The following is a 20,808-nucleotide window of genomic DNA, read 5'->3' as shown; positions in this document are numbered from 1 at the left end:
TAGTAGGGTGAGATTTTTTAAGAAATGCCATCTAATAGAACATGGTGGACAGAAAAGGCTTGTGTCTGTAGTAGTTATGACATCAGTCTGGCAGGCAGTTTGACTGGAAATGAGAACATTTCTTTGATTTCAGTTTGCTATTAGAAAAGAGCTACTTGTTCATTGTTCTTCATAGTGCTGGATACATCCTCTTGGGGTTCTCCATTATCACCCTAAGTCACATCTGAAATAAATGATGTGGAGAGTAATGTCCTTTGGGAGCCTTTAATGACCCACTTCTTCCTTGAGCAAGTTTAGAAGCCCCCAAATATTTTTAATGATGGAAAATTCAAAGGCTTCTGAAGTTCAGTCTTACAATTTCTTTGGTGTTACAAATAAGCAGATTGTTTTTGAGAGGTATTCTGTCAATCACATACACGTGTAGCAGCTCCCAAGGTTCTTTCCTAAATATAATTCTCAAGCTTGTGTTCTTTCTTTCCTTTTTCCTCCACGCCTTAACGCTATCATGTTTATGAGGAAATTTATACCCTTACTCCTATCTATGCTGGCTCTGGAAGTCTTTTTGGAGAGTGGGGTGGGGGTGGGGAGTTATTTATTGAGGAGGAGGGAGAGGAAGAGCAGAGGAGGAAGAACTGAAGCTGGAAGTATTAATGAAACTTTGCACACAATTTCTTATCACTTGGGAATATAAGCAATAGAGTTTCCATCCCTTCGCTTTTTGTTTTACTTGCAAACAAGCAAATGATTGCCATAGTTCACCTCCAATTAAAAAAAAAATCTCTCTGATAAATGCAAATAATGACAACCAAAAACCCCATTTTTAATCTTGTCCCCTAGAGCTCCTGGGTTAGGAGGTAGGTGGTTCACTTTCCAAGTAATTACAAATGACCCCTTTGTTTTGTCCCTGTAGCACATGAATCTCCAGTTTCTAGCCCTGGATACTAACTTCCATTTGGACTCTAAATTACATATGAGGTTTCCCCCCAAGAAGCATCATTCTTCCAGTGACAATTTCTGCATCAGAATGATTCCACTTCTGCTGCTTTTTAAAATTTCAAAATCTCAGTGGCTTAACACAATAGATGTTCCTTCAGTGGTCACTTAAGTCCAAATTGCATAAGTGGAGGAAAGCATCTCACAGTTCTTCAGGCTGAGAGTTGTTATTCCTCCATTTTAAAGGTGGGGAGTGGCATCTACTGTCTTGCTTGGAGTTGGCACTCCGTTGAGGAATAGAAAAGATGTTATGGGCTAGACCCGGAAGTGGTTTATTTAAATTTCTCCCCACATTCTAGTTAACACCTATGCAATTCTTAAGTCACACGACCCAAACCTAACTTCAAGAGAAAATGGGAAATGTAGATTAGTTGAGTACTAATTATTCATTTGCTGATCTCTGCCAGAATGCACAGGGATAAATTCCACATGGATTAAAGACTTAAATGTAAACCTAGAGGAAAATATAGCACTGGAGGAAAATCTAGTAGGATTATTTGGGCATGACATGAATTTTATAGGGCATGAGAGTTTCCATGGATGCTGGCAGGAGACATGAGGTCCTGGATCAGAGACAAGAGATTTTATTACTTATGGCAAAGGCAATATCCAGAGCGTGATGCTTATGCCAGTTCCCTATTGGATAGGGTCCCTACTGGATGGGGTAGGTGGAGACCACTCTGTGGCTTACTGATTCACTAGAAACACTCGTAGGACTCAGAAAATGCTATTGTACTTACAGAATGGCTTCTATGCTAAAGGATATAGATTAAAATCATTATATGGAAAAGGTGCATGGAATGAATAGCAGGTACAAGTTTCCATGTGTCCTCTCCCAATGGAGTCATATACACACATTCTTAGCAATGATGTGACAACATGCATGAGATGTTGCTGATCTGGGAAGCTTAGCTGAACCTTGATGCCCAGGGGGGTCAATCACTTAGGTATGAATTGCCAACATGATGGACTTCAGTTACTCAGACTTCAGCCTCTCAGAACAATAGAAATCACATTATTAGCATTAACTATTTGATCAATTTGGCATCCTGTGGTCTATCGGCTTAGTGGTTGTCAACCAGGAGTGGGCCAGAAGTCAGTCCTTAAAACAGGCTTTGCTCAGGATGTGCTTAATTCTTTCCGCAATGATATGGCACAACCTATGAGAAGTGTTGCCAAGTAGGATGCTCACCTGGGTCTTGATGTCCATTTTTTTTTTTTTTAATTGGAGCTAATCATACAGGCATAAATCACTTGCATAACTGACCTCAGCTACTCAGTGTCCACTCTCCCACTGCACAGACAGGTACTTATCATAAATTGTCAGATAAACCATCTCATGAAATTAGTATCAGATGGCTCAAGGCCTTATACATACAAAAACATTCTTACCAGGCAGAACAAAAGCTAGTCTGAAAGGTAGGCAAATCTTGGGAATGTGAAGACTAAGTAAGCCTGCTGGGTTAACCCTTTCATATATGCCAGTATTCTCCGGTGTCCTACAGAGGAAACCACAAAGGACCACTGTTGGATACCTGCATCTGTTGTATTGCAGTGTAGAAGAGGAATACCAAGCTTGACTGATTTTTGTCCTAGGGAAGTGTTACTCATCCCTAAGATTGGTCAGTACAAATGCAACCCTGAAAAATAACCCAGAAGAAGAGCAAACGGCTTTGCATTCTTGGCATATTTAGGAAGGACACAGGGATGTTCAAGGCTATGGCAGATTGCCTTTTCCAATAAAGGTAGGCTCTCTTAAGAAGACACAAAGCCCAGATGGCAACACTGAAATGAATTAATTTGATTACATAAAACACTACTAGAACATAAAGGATAATATAAAGATGAACGTCAGACAAGGAATATAGGAAGCTGGAAAGGTCATTACTCTCTAAAAATTTTAACTGGATAAATTTCAAAATCATAACTTGTCTTGAACCCAGAGAAATGAGGTACTAAAAAACCAGTCAGAGATCTAATGAAGTACAGATACTTCCAATAAGTGACAAGGTAATAACTGGCTCACTTGTGAAAGAACACAGAAGGAAGATGAAATTGCCCTACAGTTATAAACTTTTTGATGAATTGCTACAGTTCAGTGTGAGTTAATTTGAGACTATGAAGTCCTGGTAGTTTAAGAATAAGGAAATTTCACATTCACTCCTAAAGTAATGGAGATAAACCTATAGCACTCAGGAGAAAGCATACAAAACAGAGATAAGGGAAAATGTACCCATTGGATAGTTTGCCTCTTAGATATGTTCCATTGAAGAATCTGTCCCTGGCTATTTCTACTAAAACATACTAAAACCAAAAATCAAACATCATGTTAATTAAGAGGAAATTGTTCTGTACATGCAGTAAAAGGGAATTGAAAGCATTAACTCCAAATTGATCATACCACATAAATTCAGCCAAATATGAGCCCAATGTATCACAATGAACTTCTCTCCTAGTCCTGCACTTTATCTGTTCAATATGACTTGATGTTTTGGGTATGTGTGTCAGTCAGCTTTTCATTTCTGTAATCAAAATACTTGAATAAGAACTACTTATGAAGAAAATGTTACTTTGGGCTCATGGTTTCAGAGATTCAGTGCATGGTTGGCTGCCTCCATTGCTATGAACCCAAGGTGAGGCAGAACATCATGGTGGAAGTGGGTGAAGAAGGAAAGCTGCTCAATTCAAGGCAGCTAGGAAGCAGAAGGAGCAAGGTGCTACTGACTAAACCCCATAGGCATACTTCCAATAATCTACTTGCTCCAGCTATACCCTACTTGCCCAGAATTATCACCCAGTACAGTTGTCCTTTCAAATTCTTAGTTCATCAAATAGATTAACCCACTGAATAGGTTACAGCTCTCATAATCTAATCATGATCTTTTTGGTGACACTGCATATCTCACCCATAACAGTATGCATGTCGAGTTGGAATAATTAGAATTAACCTGAACAAACTGAAAACCAAGGAGAGGCTGAATGTTATACAACAGTCCATGGATTGGAAGACACTATAAATCAGAATGAAACATGAATTGTAAAATAGCAAAAATTTGGGTAATGGTGCTAATAATGATTTCCAAATAACCAACAGCTTATTGATGGGTAGTGTGTAATACAAAAACCACTAGAATTTGACCTGCAGGGACAAATAAGTTTAACCAATAAAATAATAGTTTTATCCAAGAAAACTTCCCTTGACAGTGCAGGCCTGAAAGAGGAGCGGGATGCTGTAGGAAATGTACAAATTCCCCTGGGCATTCTACCCTTCTTACTCACTGAAGTTAACCTTATGTCACAGGAAGGAAATCAAACACTGTCACCCAGGAGACAGGTGAAGATGCATGGTGCCTTGAGGAAGGGTAAATGAAAAACTAACACAAACAAACCTGGTCTCCCAGGAAGAGGCAGAAACCAGCCTGTGCCCAGAGTATTAGGTAGGTCTCCTATATCTGGGAGAGGAGTAAAAAACTCCTGAGATTCATAGGAGGTTCAGCTGCCACAAGGAAAAGGGGCAGAATCACTGAGAAAGCTATGATCCCAAGATCTAGTCACAATTCTATATGTTTCAAAACCACTGAAAATGTTTTAAGCATCAAGAGCTCAAAAAATTCTTTCCATGAGTTCTTTTTTGAGAAATCTGCTAGAAAATGAACTTCATCCAAACAAAACACCAGGGAAACTTTTCAGAAATTTAGTATTCAACACTCTTAATGGCAAATCTAAGATTAAAACTAAGGTGGTGCCACAGTAGAAGAATAATACATGATGTTATGTCATGTTCAATAATTCTAATGAAGTAAAAATAATGCAACTAAAATTCGGAGAAGGAAAGGTGTTAAAAGGAAAGCAGAGTAAATACATTAACTAATATTTAGGCAACTGATAAAAAAAGAATGTCATTAAATGTGGATAATTCAGATTCTGAATTTAAAAAACAGGGGACTAAGGTCATTAAAAAAGGTATAAGTACAAAAATAACCAGGAGAACAGAAATAAGAACCTTCCAAATATCAAATTAAAGATGAATTTTCAAAAAGGGAGCACAACACTTAGCCAGGAAGGTGACAACTCCCCTTAGCCTTCACATGTTGCTTGTGAAGCATCTTCAAGTCAGTCAGCTGTGAATTCAGCATCTTCTCAGCTCTTTCCTGAGTCTGTGTACAGTCCTATGAATCTGCCATTATCACTGATTCCAAGGAATATGTCAGAAATTGTTAAAGTCCCAATGGGTATTAAGTTAATTTCCCCAGATATTCTTTTAAGCTTTTTGATTAACTTAGGTTTTAACTCAATTATCCACTGAGATGATGTTACACAATTGCCTCTAACTGTTTCTGAAAAGCTATCTTAAGGAGAAGAGTTATCACTCTGAGCAAGCTCTGACTACATCAAACAGACAGCCTTGTAAGAGATGGTCTTCCAGGACACAACTAAGCAGATCAAAATAAGGATAATTCTTAGAGAATGTCTTTGGAGAAACTCCAGCTCTGTTTCTTCCCCTCTGGTGTTTGCTAGTCTGCTGTTTTTTACTTATTTGGGGCTTTTGGTTCTCAAGGCCATAATGGAAGAAAGTAGGGAATAGGAATGTGACAAGGGAAGATAGCAGAACAATCATTGTTTTTATTGAGACTCAGACATTTTTCTTGAATAAATACTCCTTGGATTGATGTAAGTCTTGGATTAACTTCTGAATTCTGATCTAATAGTTTAGACAATTTTCTTATTGCTTTTAAGGAGAGAATTTTTAGATGGTCTTATTCTGCTATTCTGGATGGTAATACTCCAGGTAACTGTCAGAGTTTAAAGATCAAACTGGATGTGGCAGTACACACCTGTAATACCAGCTACTTGGGAGGTTGAAGGAGGAGGATTGCAAATTTGAAGCAAGTCTGGGTAATTTAGTGAGATCTTGTCTCGAAGTAAATAAAATGGCTGGGGATATAGCTCAGTGGTATAATGACTGCCTAGTATGTGCGATGCCCTGGGTTCAATTTCCCAAGACCACAAAACAAAACAAAATATAACATCAGTATGCCTTCAGATTAAAGAAAAAAAAAAAGAACTCTAAAAAAATACTGAACTTTGGCTAGTTGGCTTCTCTTTTATAGAGGAATCTGTTAGCGATTCTGAGATGGACTTTTGTGTATTCTAGGGTTGAACAAATACGTAAATATATTGTAGAAAATGAGAGCCAGCTTCCTCACTGTTAAGAGAAAGAACTTACATGTCAAAAGGACACAGGTGATAGTTGACAAAACTCCCATTAGCCAAATTAAGCAAAATTTGAGTATCAAAATAAATAAGGAAGGAATTCTATTTCTTATTAACTTTGGAATAAGAAATTGAATTTGCCCTTCTATGTTAAACTAGTAAACTACAAAACATATACAATAATGTTCTTTAGACAATGAACAATAAGCAGCACAAGATAGCAAGTTCTGAGAGAAGGAAAACAAATGAATCCAGTGCCACAGTATACCAGCTTACTGTGTGAAGAGTTTCCAACTACAGAGAAAAAGGAAAGAACCCCCAAAGAGCTTGATGGCCTCACTGAACTGAAAAGGAGAGTTCAGAGTTCAGGTAGTACAATGTAATTAAAATTTATGAAGGCAAAGTATATTGTAGAGGAAGAAGCTGTAAAGAGAGAATGTGCTCCTGATATATCCAGAAGGGTTCCCTCAAGTCTGTGGTAGAAAACTGATTTGTGCAATGTATGTGAAGAATCCACCAAAGTCAAAGGAAAACAAAAACAAACAAACAAAAACATTAGAAATGAGCAAGATCAATCTCAAGAGCTTACAAAAGGCTAGGAATAGTTTTGTGTGTACTAGCCACAACAGAAAGATTTCTTAATAGACAAATTACCAGGGAGAATTATTAGAAAGGTAATGTCCCAAAATAAGTGGGGCCAAATGTATCCCAGATCAGGGCTTCTCAACCTCAGCACTGCTAACATTTTGAGCTGGAAAATTCTATCTTTTATGTACTGTAGAAAGCGTAGCAGCATACCTGGCCTGTATCTATTAGATGTAGCCCCTTCCCTTGCATCCTCATTCCGTGACAACACAATTTCCAGATGTTGTCAAATGTCCCCTAATGGCTGTTCTAGACCTATTCTTAAAGGACAAATATGATTTGAAGTAACTTTACCACATTCCAGAAGAAAGTTCAATAGTATTTTCCACATAACAAAACCTAGCAGCCAACAAATGTAAAACTTTTCCCTCCAACTTTAGTTGGACCCTAATTCTTAGCTCCTGCCAGTGGGGTAAGAAGTTTTGGGCAGACCTGGCAGACCTGATAGTCTGGAGAATAAACTCTCAAACTCACAGTTTGGAAAAGATGAAGTAGGTAGTAGGCACAGAGACATTTTCTTTCACTTTTTTTTTTTGTCATTCTAAAATTAAAATAAAAATTTAAAAGAAGTGAAATAATTTTTGCACTCAATAAAGTAAAACAAATTTTTTCTTACGTGATGTCTTAAATTCCATTGTTCTAGTTACCTAAATTCTTAAGCTCTTAAAATTGGAAGAAATTACTCTTGAGACAACTAATTCCAGCTAACCAGATGACTTTTCCTGTCATTAACAGCATTAACATGCAGGAAACATGGAATTTAGTTAGCACTGTTTAGTCAACAAATAACCTTTCATTTCTTCCAAAATAGCAAAAAGTGAAGCAACTGAAGCAATTTTTAAAACGCTGTTTTCCTTTGAAAAGCCATTCCTTGGTGAGTCTCCTCTGCTCAGCCATAAGAAATGCTCTTCCTTCTAGAATTTGTTCTTATAAATTACAATCCATGGTTCTTCAAATAGTATACATTCTTGATTTAAGAAATATTTATACGAAGTAAAATATAAAAATGAGTTTTGATTTTGTTGCTACATTTAAACAATTTGCCTAAGTAACTAAAATATAACTTAAAAATCCCAAATCATTCTGAAAAACTACTTTAGAACAGTAAAGCAGTACATGACCACAATTAGAACTGTAATAAAAATTAATATTTATTTATATAATTTATCTTCTGTACACCCATAATAAAGTAACTACTTTTGTTTTGTTCCAAAGAATAACTTCTAACAAAGGTAATATATTTTAAATAACTAAGGAGTTCTTCAAATTTTTCTATTATTATTTTAAATATACCTTGGCATTTATTTTTATGACAAAAGTTAAACCAGTGAAATATACTTCACACTACAAGCAAATGAGAAATCCTAAGATTACTATGATTCCCAAATTCTTTTATGGAAGAAATAATCCAAGGAATACTATTCTAAATGAATTTGAGTATATACTTGATTTCTGAAAGACATATGTAAACATACCTTGAACTTTCACGTAGCATTCTATAAACCCTCCAATAAGACTGACTCAGATATAAGGTAAAATAAGTCTAATTAAAGAAAAAAAAATCTCCCCCACTAAGGGGGAGGGGGAGGAAAATAACTTTTAGATGAAAAATCCACAAATAGCAAAAAGAAGAAGTAATCAATCATCAAATGTAATTTTTTTCCCCTGAAACACAGCAATTTTAGATTGCTGTTCTTTACGCCTCCGGCTTGCTTCCCAAGAAGGATGAAGAGGCAGGTGTAACTGCTGCTTTGTATTTCCAGGTCCTTTTTGTACATTCTTTTTAAATTGATTCTCAATCTGAGGTTTATTTTCCAGAAAATCTGGGAAAAGAAAGCAAAAATAATAAAACCAAATTATATTTAAATAGCATACAGAAGAAACAGATTTTACCTTTGTCAAACCAATTATTAAAGGAGCAATTTTGTTCTTAAAGACAATATTTCAAAATTAAAAACTGCAGTCCAATTTGAATTGAAAATTTTCATATGAACAATTAATTTTAGAACATATGCTTTCTAACCCTTGTAGACTGATCTTTATTGAGTGCCTCCTCATATATGCTGTGCTGTCTTATTTAAGTAGAAACACAGTCTTGCTAACATGGAAGGCTAAAACAACAACAAAAACCCAATAAAATAACAAATTATATTGATAATTATAATACGTTCAGTTTCAATTTCTGTGGGTGCCATAAATTCACTGAAGCCAGTAAGCATTTATAATTTTTCATTCTTCAACTTTGGCAAAGCACTGCTCATTTGCATTTGGAGGTAAAGCAGACATTGATACATACCTGGGGTTTTGCTCTTTGGAGCTTGTTCTCTATAATCCCTAAAAAAAGAAATGAATCATCATGACTTTTTAAAAGATTTACTTAAAGGATTTATTTAAATCCTCTCATCTTAAGACAACATAATAACATGGATAATAAAACTCATGCATGGGACTATCATACTCCCTCATCCTACCAACAATCAAACCCAATAAAGCCCAGGTTTTAGCTACATCAAAGGTTTGTAAGAGTCCAAAATTAACACAGATACATAAGGGACTTTTCTGCTCCTTATCCTTATAGGTCCTTCAGTTCATAACTGAAAAATATTCTAGTCTGCTTATCTTGTCTCTGCTTTTGGGGCTATCTAAAGACTTTTGAAAGTCTTATTACAGGGAGAAATAAAACACATAAAATAAAAATTAAGATTTACATTTTGTGGGAAGAGATGGTGATATGTTAGTTTCAAACAAGAAAAAAATGTACATATTTGAGGCAGACTGAGGTGTAAGTAAATATTTTAATTATTTTCAAGGGTCCAAAGATGATAGTGTGTCTTTTCAATGTTCTTACTTCTTCATAAAATTTTTACATCACATTTTCCTAATCTATTGAAGAATAATCTCTAACCCACGAATATACAAAAATAGCTTACTGAAGATAATAGCTGTTACTGAAGCTAACCTATCTTTACTCTAAAATGTGAAGATATACTCTATTAGGTTATAAATGAACTTACTGATTTTTAACAGAAAGCTGTGAAAAGCGTGGAGTACAGCAGGGATGAAGATGACAACATCACCAAACAAAAAGCAGCCCGGAGCAACTGGTAGGGCAAGCAGCTTTATGTACCCCAAGAGCATTACATAGTACAAAGACTGATAAACCACCAAGATGGGTGAGGTGGAACATGCCTCTAATCCTGGTGACTGGGGAGGCTGAAATAGGAGAATTGTAAGTTTGAGTATAGCCTCAGCAACTTAATGAGGCCCTTAGCAACTGAGACCCTGCCTCTAAATAAAAAATAAAAGGGCTAGGGGATATGGCTCAGTGGCAAAGTTTCCAGGTTAAATCCCCAGTACCAAAAATGAAACAAAACAGCAAAAAACAATCCCCCCCTCAAAAAACCTCCCACCATATTCTTTTCAGAAAGTTCTGCTTAAATAGAGAGAAATGTACAACATTTTCAAATGTTTTTCATGAAAGACTAACTCCAAGTTTCAAAATTTTGATAAATGAAGGAAGTTAGGTAGGAATATTATTTGGCTATAACATCTCATTTAAGTTTAATGATGAAGCTGGACAAATGTGGCATTTCCATGAGTGTATCTGTCTGTTACCCCACTACAAAATTTGAGAGGATCAAGTCTAAAAATAGGATGGATTGAACAAACTAAAATTATGCATAGGAGATAGTCTCTTCCCTCATTGTTATTTCATATTAATATTACTTTTTAAAGTAAGAATTAAGAGTCCAGAAGATGGTGAAATAAAGGAAAGATATGTACCAAGCTGTGCTATGATAGCAGGTGTACAGCTTCTTAGAAGGTGGGTGGAAGTGGGATTTCACTAAAATTTAATATTGGACACCCAAAGCCACTTAGGGACTCAGAAATTTGGGTGCAATAAACAAAGAAAGATGACCCAACAGCCTCCAGGGCGATATCACAAGACAAGTGGGAGGCAGATCATTAGTCTTGGTACCGAGAAACTTGAGATAAAAAATGCCACCTAGTTTTAGCTGATCTAGAGGTAGCACTGCACACTGGTCCTTGAAAAAGGCACTCTGTATTTCAACTGGCCGCGGGGAGCTGAGGCAGAAGCCATCTTGGTTGAGAGTGTGGCTGCGGTGACTACTGGACCAGGGAGATCAGGGCAAAAACAAACAAACAAACAAACAAAACAAAGACCCACAATATCCTGGCAGGTGCCTAGGGAGGGGCCTAGACTGGGTCTAATGGAACACGAGAGAAACAGACTCAGCAGATGAAGCAGGCTGGTTGAGCAAGCAGCTCAAGGAATAAGTCCAGGAACACTAGGTTTCTGGGCAGCAGTGAGTGAAGCACTGGTCCCGTGCCCCATGAGTGGATTCTTGGGAGACTACTAAGAACCAGACCCACAGAAGAGATCAGCTACTCTTTAGCCCTAGGAGTGGGATGTGGGATGATCTAGTCTTTCTAAAGCAGGCACCACCCAACAGAAACCCTGAGGCCTGATGAGACCTCAGCGCCACCTGCTGGAACTCACTTCAGAAAATGCAGAAGCAGTACCCTGGGAGTGCACTGAACTAATCCAAATGGACAAAACTCCAAGTTTTAATACTTCCTAATCCATCCTACCTAAAACAGGTAAGAAGGGAAAATGAATCTTGTGTCAAACATCTTCAATCTTAGGCCACTCCAACTAGCAGCCCAGAGAGCAACACAAAAACAGGAAGGATTTAAAACCCCTACCCCTTGCTCTATCAATACGAAACTCAAGAAGAATTAAAGACTATTGGACGTAGGCTGTGACCACCCAAGTTCTGGTCTACTATTTTGACCATCTAGGTTAACAAAGTTCCTTCATTCTTTACTAAGATTTTATATTTAAAAAATAAATAAAAATTTTTAAAATTTATTTTATTATTTTAAAAATTCTTTCTGTGTGTAAGTATGTGTGTGTGGAATTCTGGCTGCATGGATCAGTTAAGGAACATATAAGCATACACTTACTTCTTTCTTTTTCTCTCAGTTTTTTGTTTCCTAGCATTATATTTTGAGGGTTTGGGTTTACTGGATTGTATATTTTGGTTTGATTTTGTATTATTTCTATTTGTTTATTTCTCTTGTTTCTCTTTCTTCTCCTGCTAACAGTCAAATTCTATTGCTCTCTCTCTCTCTTTCCCAATACCTTGCTGCTTCCGTTTTCCCCCTCCTTCAGTATAAACATTACTTCCCATATTTCTTCTAAATTCTGTTCACTTTTTGAAAATGTAGTCTTTTCTAACTTCCTGATGCATTTCCTTTTCCCCTCAATAAACATGATTTTACCATCTTTCAGAACTAATTGGTATATATAATTCCTGCCCCCACCATTAATGCTCATATAATCATTACTGCTGTGGATGATATAGTCTATACCCCTGCTATTTGCTGTAAAGTCAGTTTTAGTTCATGGTTGTTCTTACTGTTGACAAATGCTGAACCCACCATTACTCCTTATTGATGGCAAATTTAACATTGTATTGTTTGTTATTTGCAATGGTAGTTACTATTGTTTATTTTGCCCCACACTGAGGTGGTGGGAACCTATTGAAACATTTAAAGTTCACAAGTTTAGAGACTCTGCAGCTGAACTAAACACTCCCTCACAGTACTTCAACTCAAAGGAGAAAACAAAAAGCTCCAAACCAACAACAAAAACCCAAGGAGTTATGGCAGCTGCAATAAATTGTGGGTGTGTCTGCCCATAGAACAACTCTGGGTGTAATCTCCCCAATCTGAGACTGCTTTGTTGCCTTGGCAACATCCTCCTCAAAGAGAATTCTGTGATACTTTGGAACTTATTGGTTCAGACAGCCCTAGGTTCAAATGCCAAAGAGATACCAGTGCGCTCAACTAGTCTCAAGGCGCCAGATGCCAAGGAGGAAGAATTACTACAGAAGTTATAAGTTTTGAATCAGACCGACTTCCCCACAGCCTCTCACTTCTTTACCTTGAAGAACCCTTTCTTACAATAAATTCCTTTGACATGTTTTACTATAAATAAAGCATTTGCGGGCTTTCTCCCTTTGTTAGGATCAGACCCATCAAGTCTTTTCCAACAGTCAAGCCCTCACTTGAAAGATATTTCTTGTGTCTTTTGTTTTTATTTCTTGATACTACTTTTCAGCCTTTTATTTCCAGCCGGCCCACACCTCCTACAGTTACTTATTCCCTCCCCGCACAAGACAGGGTGAGAATGAAGGAACAACCAGAGAAGAATCTCAGGTCCCACCACTTGGCATCTATGCATACATCAAAAACACAGAGAAGTCCCAGAACAAATAAGATAATTACACAGAAGGACATGTGCAAAGGAAGAGGAAAGGAAGTCACCTCAAGCAATGCACCAGTTTAAGACCTCCCAAAACATGGGAAAACAGGGAAACAAATCTCCCCACAAAATCTATAATCCCCCAACAAAGGATCCCACTGATAGGTGGATAAAAGCCTAGAGGAAGATTATAAACAGCTGCTTATTAAAATGTTCAATGAATAAATGAAGATCTAAGAAAGGAATTAAGAGACAAGTTACAAGAGATGAAAGACTATTTTAATAAAGAAACAGAAATAGTGAAAAGAAACCAAGCAGAACTTCTAGAAATGAAAGACACGATCCATCGAATAAAGCACTCAATTGAAGGCATCACTAACAGATTAGAAAACTGAACCTCAGCCCTTGAAGACAAAACTTCAAGCATTGAAGACAGAGTGTGTGGTCTTGAGTACACAGGAGGCAATAAAAGGAGGAAAGTTAAAGAATGTGACCAGAAAACACAAGAACTTTGGGATAAAGATCAAACCTGAGAATCACTGGGATAGAAGAGAACACAAACCAAAGGCATAAAGAACATTTGCAATGAGATAGTTACAGAAACTTTTCCCATATCACAAATGAGATAAACATCCACATGTAGGAGAATTACAGTACCCTAAGTAGACCTAGTCAAATGAATCATGATCAAAATGCCTAATACAGAAAATAAGAATATTAGGAGCCACAGGGGAGAAACACCAGGCCACAGTTAAAGGCAAATCAATAAGGTTTACTTCCGATTTCATTGCTCAGATGTTAAAATCAAGGAGGGCCTGGAATGAGATATTCCAAACCTTAAAAAGAAACAATCACCAGCAAAGTTACTATACCAAACAAACATTAGTTTCAAAATAGAGGGGGAAATAAAAACTTTCCATGACAAGAATAAAAGACTTCATGAGCAACAATCCAGTACTACAAAGAATACTCAAAGACAAGCTGCGCAAAGAGGAATTAAAAAACAATTCCCAAAGCTTGCTCCCAAACAAAGGAAGTTCAATAAACAAATAATTCAGTAAGTGAGAATTGACAGGATAAAATATATCAAAAAACCAAAAAAGGGAGGAAACCACAAACACAAATCCATAACTAATGCTGAATGTTAATGATCTCAACTCCCCAAATAAAAGACATAGGTCAGCAAAATGGATCAAAAAACAAGGTCCAAAAATATGCTGCTTATAAGAGACTGATCTTATAGGCAAAGACATCCACAGACTGAAGGTAATAGGCTGGCAAAATATATTCAATGCATATGGACCAAGAAAACAAGCAGAAATAGCTAGTCTCAAAGGTGACAAAGCAGATTTCATGCAAATATTAATTAGAAGAGACAAAGAAGGCTACTATATCCTAGTAAAGGGAATAATCTAACAAGAAGATAGTAAACATTTATGTCCCATATATCAACATACCCAATTACATGACATTAAATCCACAAAGACCCCAATACAATAATACTAGGTGATTTCAACATACCCATCGCCAATAGATAGGTTATTAAAACATAAAACCAAGATATCTCCAACCTAAACAACACTATAAATCAAATGGACCTAATGGACACCTACAGAGTAAACAGCTGAATTCACCTTTTCAGCTGTATGTAAAACTTTTTCCAAAATAGGTCATATCCTAGACCACACAGCAAATCTTAGGAAAAACAAAAATAAAAACAAAAACATAATCCTATGTATCCTATCAGATCATAATGGAATGAAGCTACAGATTATCAGCAAGAAAAAATAATAGAAACTACATAGGCACAAGGTGATTGAACAATACTCATTTAAATGAACAGATCAAAGAAGAAACAAGACATCAAGAAATTCTTAGAAATGAATGAGAACACAGATACAACACACAAAAATCTCTGGGACAGAATAAAAGCAGTTCTAGGAGGAAAACTGGTAGCACTGAGTGCCTACATTAAAAAATTAGATACCAAATAAATAAGCTTATTTTCCATTTCAAAGCCTTAGAAAAGGAAGCAGAAAGTAATCCCCAAACCAGGAGACGACAAGAAATAATTAAAACCACAGCCAAAATCAATAAAATGAAGAATGCGTTGATTCTTTGAAAAGATAAATAAGATTGAGAAACTTTAGTCAAACTAACCAAAAGAAAAGAGTGAGAAGGTGAGAAGAAGCAAATCAACGAGATCAGAGATAAAAAAGGAGAGATCACCTCATGATCAAATAACTTTCATTCCAGGGATGCAAGGTTGGTTCAATATATGCAAATTAATAAACACAATTCATCACTTAAACAGATTTAAGGACAAAAATCACATGATCATTTCAAAGATGCAGAAAAAGGCCTTTGTATGGTCAAAAAGGCCATACTACCCAAAATAATATACAGATTCAATGTAATCCCCATCAAAACACCAATGACATCTTCATAGGATTAGAAGAAAAAATTTTTAATTTCATTTGGAAAAATAAGAGATCCAGAGTAGCCAAAGTAATAATAAGCAAGAAAAGCAAAGCAGGAAGTATCACCAGTACCTGAGGTGAAATTATGTAGTGTAGTAACAAAACGAGCACTGTATTGGCATTAAAATAGACATGAAGAGCAATGGAACAGAATAGAAGACAGAGAGACAAATCCATATATTTATATCTGCTGTCTTTTAAAGAATGGTGCTGGGAAAAGAGGTTAGCTGTATTAGAAAAATGAAATTAGACACCCCCCAAAAAACTTGAACAAAACTCAAATTGAAATGGATGAAAAACTTAGGAATTAGACCAGAAACTTCACAACTTCTAGTAGGGTCATCAACACTCCATCATATGGGTGCTGGCATTAACTTCCTTAAGATCCCCAAAATATAAGAAATAAAACCAAGAATTAATAAGTGGGATGCCAACAATCTAAAAAAATTCTGTACAGTAAAGGAAATGATTAAAATAGTGTGAAAAGAGAGCCTACGGAATGGGAGAAAATCCTGGCCAGCTACTCCTCCAATAGGGGATTAATTACCAGACTATAAAGAACTCAAAAACCAAATAACTCGACCAATAAATGGGCAAAAGAACGAAACAGAAACTTCTGAAAGGAAGAAAAACAAATGGCAAACAAATGTGAAAAAAATGTTCAACATCTACAGCAATGAGGGAAATACAAACCAAAACTAATAAAATTTCAAGTTATTCTAGTCAGAATGGCAATGATCTTAATAATAAGTGCTGGTAAAATTGCAGGTAAAAAGGTACGCTTATACACTGTTGATGCAGATTAGTACAACCACTCTGGAAAGCAGTTGGAGATTCCTCAAAAAACTAGGACTAGAACCACCATAAGATCCAACTATCCCATTTCTTGGTATTTTCCTGAAAGATCTAAAGTCAGCATACTACAGCAATATAGTCACCTCAATGTTTATAGATGCACAATTCACAATAGCTAAATTATGGAATCAAACCAAATGCCCATCAACAGATGAATGGATTAAGAAATTGGGATATATGTATACACACACACACACACACACACACACAATGGAGTTCTACTTAGCCTTCAAAAAGAATGAAATTATGGCATTTACTGATAAATGGATAGAAGGATAGAAATGGAGACTATCATGCCAAGCGAAATAAGCCAAACTCAGAAATTGAATATTGAATGTTTTTCTCAAATAAAAGCTAGAGTAAAACAAAGAAAAGGGGGAAGGAAGGATAGGCTAATATAAAGAACCAATAAAATACAAATTGATAGATGAGTGAAAGGAAGTCAAGTAGAGTAGAGGAAGGAGAATGGGAGAGGGGAGGAAGGAGAGGAGGGAAAAGTGGGGGATCACGAACTGATATCAATTTCCATGCGTGTATGAGTTTGTCAGGATGATGAACCCAACTACTAAGTATAACTATAAAGTTCTAATTTAAAAATAAAAACTAAGAACTAATAATTATTTCATAATAAAAATATAATCTTACCTTCTAGAGCTTTTAGATCCAGATAAAGAGTAGAAAAACACTGATTCTAACTTCCTGGCTTCTGTACTTTGCTTGTTTTTGTCATTTCTTACATTCAAATGGGTTTCATGTGTATCTTCCTTGGATAACACTTGGAGGGGTTTTTGTTCTTTAGCTGAAGAATGGAAACTACTTTCCTTCCTTCGAGTCCGCCTGGCTTTCCCAATGAAGAAGTCATCACCACTATCACTATCCTCAGACACAGAAGACTGTTTGTAGAACCTTTCTTCTGTGCTGTCATCAAAATACTCCTTTTCCTCTTCATATAATTCTTCTTCACTATCACTGTTACCACCAACTGAGCTATCAGACCCTTTCATTTTTTTGGTTTGACTTAATGTTTTCATTTTTGTTTCAGCAGGTGTCTGCTCAGGTTCACAAAGAACTACAGAATCCTTTCCCAAAGGCTTTGACAGAGATTCTGTCATGTTCACTGTTTTGGGTCCATGTTCCACCTTGGCTATTTTCTCCTTTGAATTATTCGTTGGTTTCTTTGCCAGTATTTTGGCTTCTTTCACTTTTTGCTCACTGGTGATAGTTTCTTCATGCTGTAATTTCCTTGCATCATCATTTGAACACAAAGTATCTTTATAATGATTTTCTTCTGAAGTATTCTTTGAGGAGTCAACTTTGGTAGCATTTTGTCTTGCATCTTTAAAGGCTTGGACCGCAGCTGCAAGAAAAATAGTGTATGACTTATTTCAGCATTGAAACATATAAAATATCACTGTTTCAGTACAAGATTTCTTAAATTATTCGGAAACATTTAAGAGGACAACTTGAATTTATAATGAAATATTTAAAATGGGTTTGAATTAACAAAGAAATCTTTTAATTTCTTAAAAATCTAACTCATATGACAGGCTCAGAGGCATCTATTCTAGTTGCCAAATAAAAGAAAATCACCCTTTATTCATGTCTTGGAGTTCTGAATAACACTAAAAATGTCACTGAATACAAATAACGGAAAATGGCAACTTTAATTTCTGTGGTCATAATGCATTAAATGTTATCAATTGTGCTTTCAAAAGTAAACATCATTTAACCTGTGACAAAAGCATTTAATTCTCTATTTTATAATGAATATAAATAAATAAGTGAAATGGCTAAACAAAAAGTAATACAAGCTTTATCAGTATTCAGAACAGCAAATATATTCAACTTGATCATGTATATGTTATATATACATGCATTTTATATAATATACATATACATATTATGTTATTATATTAAAATTTAAGAAAAAACAGATTCAGTTTTTCTTCAGAATCACTTTTTATATTTGTAAACACCTTCCCACATTTTTAAATATTTCAAAGACATTTATGCTTATGTTATAAAATATTCTCGGAAGTTAACTCATTTAATTCATACCTTTTAGCATGTCTATTTTTTTCTTCAGAAGAGGGTGTACTGCTAATCTGGCAACTGCTCTTTCAGTTGCAGTAGAATCTGGCTGCAAATTGAAAAAAAATACATATATGGGAATAGAATCACTGGCACCACTGAATGTGAATAAGATCAAATCTTTTGATATTAGAAAACAATTTACTAATGTTCTCAAAAGGTAAGTTATTTATGCTAAAGGTACACATTAACAAAATATTATTTCTTTGGAACAATTAAAATGATCATGTAATCAATTAATAAGTACTCTTTACTTATTATAATTAATATTTTTGAAACATCTGGATTACTTCAGATAAATATCTGAAAATTTAGATACTCCAGATAAATATATGACAATTGAGTGAATTTTGGAAACAATGTTTTCATGTGTGATATAAAAAAAAACCAAAAAGTTTCTGCTTTCACAAAGCTTAGACATATCTAATTAAGAACACCTAATTAAATGAAAGAAGCAAATAATATATTAGTGCTAACTCAGATGATATGGATGATTTAGAACTACTTTAATATTTGAAGTCTCATGGAATACAGACCCAGGAATAGAGATCTAGGAATTACCTAATATTATATATTCATATTTGAAAGTCATAATCACTGCTGTCTTCTTAGGATCTAACACAGTACCTACCTTAAAGTCAACCTTTATAAAAATCTGATGATGAGTGAATGGAAAAAGATCATATATACATTATTATTTTATAAATTTAGAAAATTTATACTGTTGATTAATTGCTTTAAATACCTTATGTGAACCAACAACTTCCAAATTTCTACCTCCGACTCTAACTTGAGCTCAAATTCATATATTTAACTACTTTAGTTGACATATCAAGATAAAACTCTTTGATTTTCTTCTCCAACTTTCTTCTCCTATAGTCTTTGTCATCTTATTTAACGTTCCATTTCTATAGTTTCTCAGCCTAAAACTAAGGATTCTTCCACCATATTTCCTTTTTCCTCGCATCTCACAACCCTCAGTAAATCCTGTGACTCTATCTGCAAAATATATCCAGAAGCAGTCACTTCCCAATATTTCTACTCTTACTGACAAAATCATCAATGTCTCTCATCTGAAACCAAGGCAAAAAGCCCATGGTGGGTTGGTCTCCTTTGGATTTTGCTCTCTCATAGACAATGCTTAAGTCATTTCATTGCAAACTCCTCTCCACCTGCAGTGTTTTACTCACAAATATATAAATGGCTGATCATTTCACTGTATTCAGGTTCATGTTCAAATACCATCTCAACTAGCAAAACACTTTCCATCATTACTTCATAGCACTTAACACTATATGCTGGTGTGAATATTCATACCTTATTTGGTGATTTAAACAGTGACTACAAGAGCAGGTACTCAATAAACACTTTAAAAAGCCAGTGATTAAATTTCATCATTGTATGAAAGTAGAGCTACTAGCTTCAAATGTCTTTGTTCTAAAGTCATCCTTCACTGTTTTAGCCAAATATATTGGCTTTTCTCTCCTAGTGATATAAATGTATGAATACCTAAATAAAAGCAGTATGATGGCAGTTTAAAGTTATGCTCTGTTTGGAGGATTTATCTGAATAATGTTAAATCAAAGAATAACTTATGTAAATCCTACACAAGGACAACTTGCTGTTTGTCTCCTTGAAGGAGGCTGAATAGTCCCTTCAAACTTCATGTCCACCTGAAAACGCAATGGAAAAAATATTTGCAAAGAAAATTAAAATAAGATTATAGTATAAGAAAAATGATAGCTGCTCTAAATCTATGCAAGTAGAATCTTGGGTTGAAGAAAAAAGAAAAACCACTTTAATAGACCCATTATACTTCAAAATTAAAAATAAAAGCTTTGCCATGATAGATCTTTGTTGCCAAACTCAATCAACAGGTTAGAGAAGTAAATGTGGATCCAGAATGGTAGCACTATTTGAGATTTTTACATAATACAAATAAGTTGGTAATCAAAGCAGAAGCAGCAAATTTAATCTCAGGATTAATCCCATAAGATTTAAATGTAAAAACAAGGACAACAAAAACAATGAGTGTTGATAAATGTTATACATTTCCCAGGAAATTACCCTTCAGATTGCAAGGGAAAAGATGACAGTCCAGGAGAAGCTGTTTATCCTTAACTGATTATTTCAGTGTATTTCCCCCTTGTAGCTACTGAAAATTCACTTCAAAGGTAATCTGTAATATTTGAATATCAGTATTCAAAAAACAAGTTAGAAAGTAACTGTTCTCACTAT

General features: G+C 35.4%; 1 protein-coding gene across 2 annotated transcripts in view; it reads right to left on the bottom strand.

Moving 5' to 3' along the window:
• Positions 1-7,720: 7,720 nt before the first annotated feature.
• SRFBP1 (serum response factor binding protein 1) overlaps positions 7,721-20,808 on the bottom strand; it is a 61,369-nt gene continuing 48,281 nt past the window's right edge. The window contains exons 5-8 of one of the 2 annotated variants that reach the window (XM_079145676.1): positions 18,538-18,619; positions 17,125-17,836; positions 9,149-9,186; positions 7,721-8,675 (exon numbers count right to left, since the gene is read on the bottom strand). In XM_079145676.1, coding sequence (XP_079001802.1) covers positions 8,491-8,675; positions 9,149-9,186; positions 17,125-17,836; positions 18,538-18,619 — 1,017 coding nt within the window. In that variant the 3' untranslated portion in view covers positions 7,721-8,490. Of the gene's footprint in view, positions 8,676-9,148; positions 9,187-10,007; positions 10,066-17,124; positions 17,837-18,537; positions 18,620-20,808 lie in introns of those variants that run through there. The other variant, XM_079145677.1, reaches the window with a different exon arrangement.

Source organism: Sciurus vulgaris (assembly GCF_902686455.1).
Source record: "Sciurus vulgaris genome assembly, chromosome: 6".
Taxonomy (NCBI): Eukaryota; Metazoa; Chordata; class Mammalia; order Rodentia; family Sciuridae; genus Sciurus; species Sciurus vulgaris.
The sequence above is the reverse complement of the archived record's forward strand: the minus strand, read 5'-3'. Positions and strand labels throughout refer to the sequence as shown.